We start from the raw sequence: 1,373 nt of genomic DNA, 5'->3' as shown, positions 1-1,373 counted from the left end.
CCTCAAGCTCCATGCATGAAGCACCAAGTCAGAATTTGCCTCTTTTTCAAGGATGAATAATATTCCTTTGAAGACATCGTCTTTAGGAAGTATAGAGTCCTCTTTTGAAAGAAACCCTCTTCTAAGATGTTCACCATAGGGCCAGGAAGATAGCTTGCTGGATTACAGCACCTGATTTGGCAGAAACAGGGGTCACAGGCTCCATGCCAGGCCAGCTGTGCCAACTGAGCCCCGAGACACAGAGAGACAGAGATAGAGACTTGGTGAGCTGGCACACACCTGTAACCCCAGGACTTGGGAGGCTGAAAAACAGGCAGGATCACTACAAGTTTGATATGCATAGTGAGGCCTTGTCTATCCTGTACTAAACACATAAACAACCCTTTACACATAGAGTGACTACTGATGAGTTCGCTGCCTCGCTAGACAAGGGCACACTCACACTACCTCAGACCATCACACCCCTGAGCTAGCTTTTGTCAGTGTGTCCCACTGCTTGGCACTAAGGTCCACCACCAGGTCCACAGCTGGTTATTGGGAACTGGCCAAGAGCCCTATTTCCTGAAGGACATGCTGTACTCCTCAGGACCCCTGTCATCCAAGAGCTTCAGAGGGTGGGGACACTGCATAGAATGTCGTGGAAGTTCTCAGGGTGGCACCAGGAAGCAGCCTCACACTGCCTGGAGTGCCTCTGAGATGTGCATTCCCAGGCCCGCCCCATCACAATCCATCATACTCCACCTCTCCCCACCCACGGGCACAGACACTCCTGAGGCTCAGGAAGCAGGGCTGGAAGAAGCCCTGGGATTCTTGAGCCCACAGCACCCTGTGCATCACACACTGTATGCTGCGTGCCTGAGAGAATGCACAACCTGCCTCAACTTACCTGTTGTGGAGGAAGGCGCCTCTGTATGATACTGGATGGTGGTCACAAAGGCTCCTGAGAAACCAGAAAGGGACCAAAGTCAGGTATCTGTTAGCCATGAGTCCCAACAGAAGAACAAATCTGTTCTGTGGTTATTTCCCTTCATAGAAAATGGTCTTAAGAGCCTCACATCCCAAATGGAGTACACCAGTACCTTCCCTGGTGGGCCCTGGAGCTGCTTCTGTCCACAGCAGCTCTGCTCTGCCCCTCCTCTGTCATCGCACCCTCACTCAGCCTGACTCTTGTTGTGGACATGGGAGAGCAGGCAAGAATCCCAGGGTGAGCAGAGGGATGTACCAGGACATAATCACAGCCCTCCCCCGCGCATGCCCACGCCCACACAGGACACCCATTCATGACATTCTGCCTGCTGCAGCCCACCCCTCCTGCTCCACTGTCTGATTAACACACACCCTTTGCCCTAAGATCCACATGGAAGGCATCCTCC

At 52.7% G+C, this 1,373-nt stretch overlaps 1 protein-coding gene across 1 annotated transcript in view; it reads right to left on the bottom strand.

Annotated features, from left to right (window-relative positions):
* Positions 1-1,373, bottom strand: part of Gp6 (glycoprotein VI platelet) — a 20,878-nt gene that overhangs the window by 10,890 nt on the left and 8,615 nt on the right. The window contains exon 4 of the mRNA XM_023707980.1: positions 887-940. Coding sequence (XP_023563748.1) covers positions 887-940 — 54 coding nt within the window. The remainder of the gene's footprint in view (positions 1-886; positions 941-1,373) is intronic.

The sequence above is a fragment of the Octodon degus genome, unplaced genomic scaffold (genome assembly GCF_000260255.1).
Source record: "Octodon degus isolate 3935 unplaced genomic scaffold, OctDeg1.0 scaffold00320, whole genome shotgun sequence".
NCBI lineage: Eukaryota > Metazoa > Chordata > Mammalia > Rodentia > Octodontidae > Octodon > Octodon degus.
The sequence above is the reverse complement of the archived record's forward strand: the minus strand, read 5'-3'. Positions and strand labels throughout refer to the sequence as shown.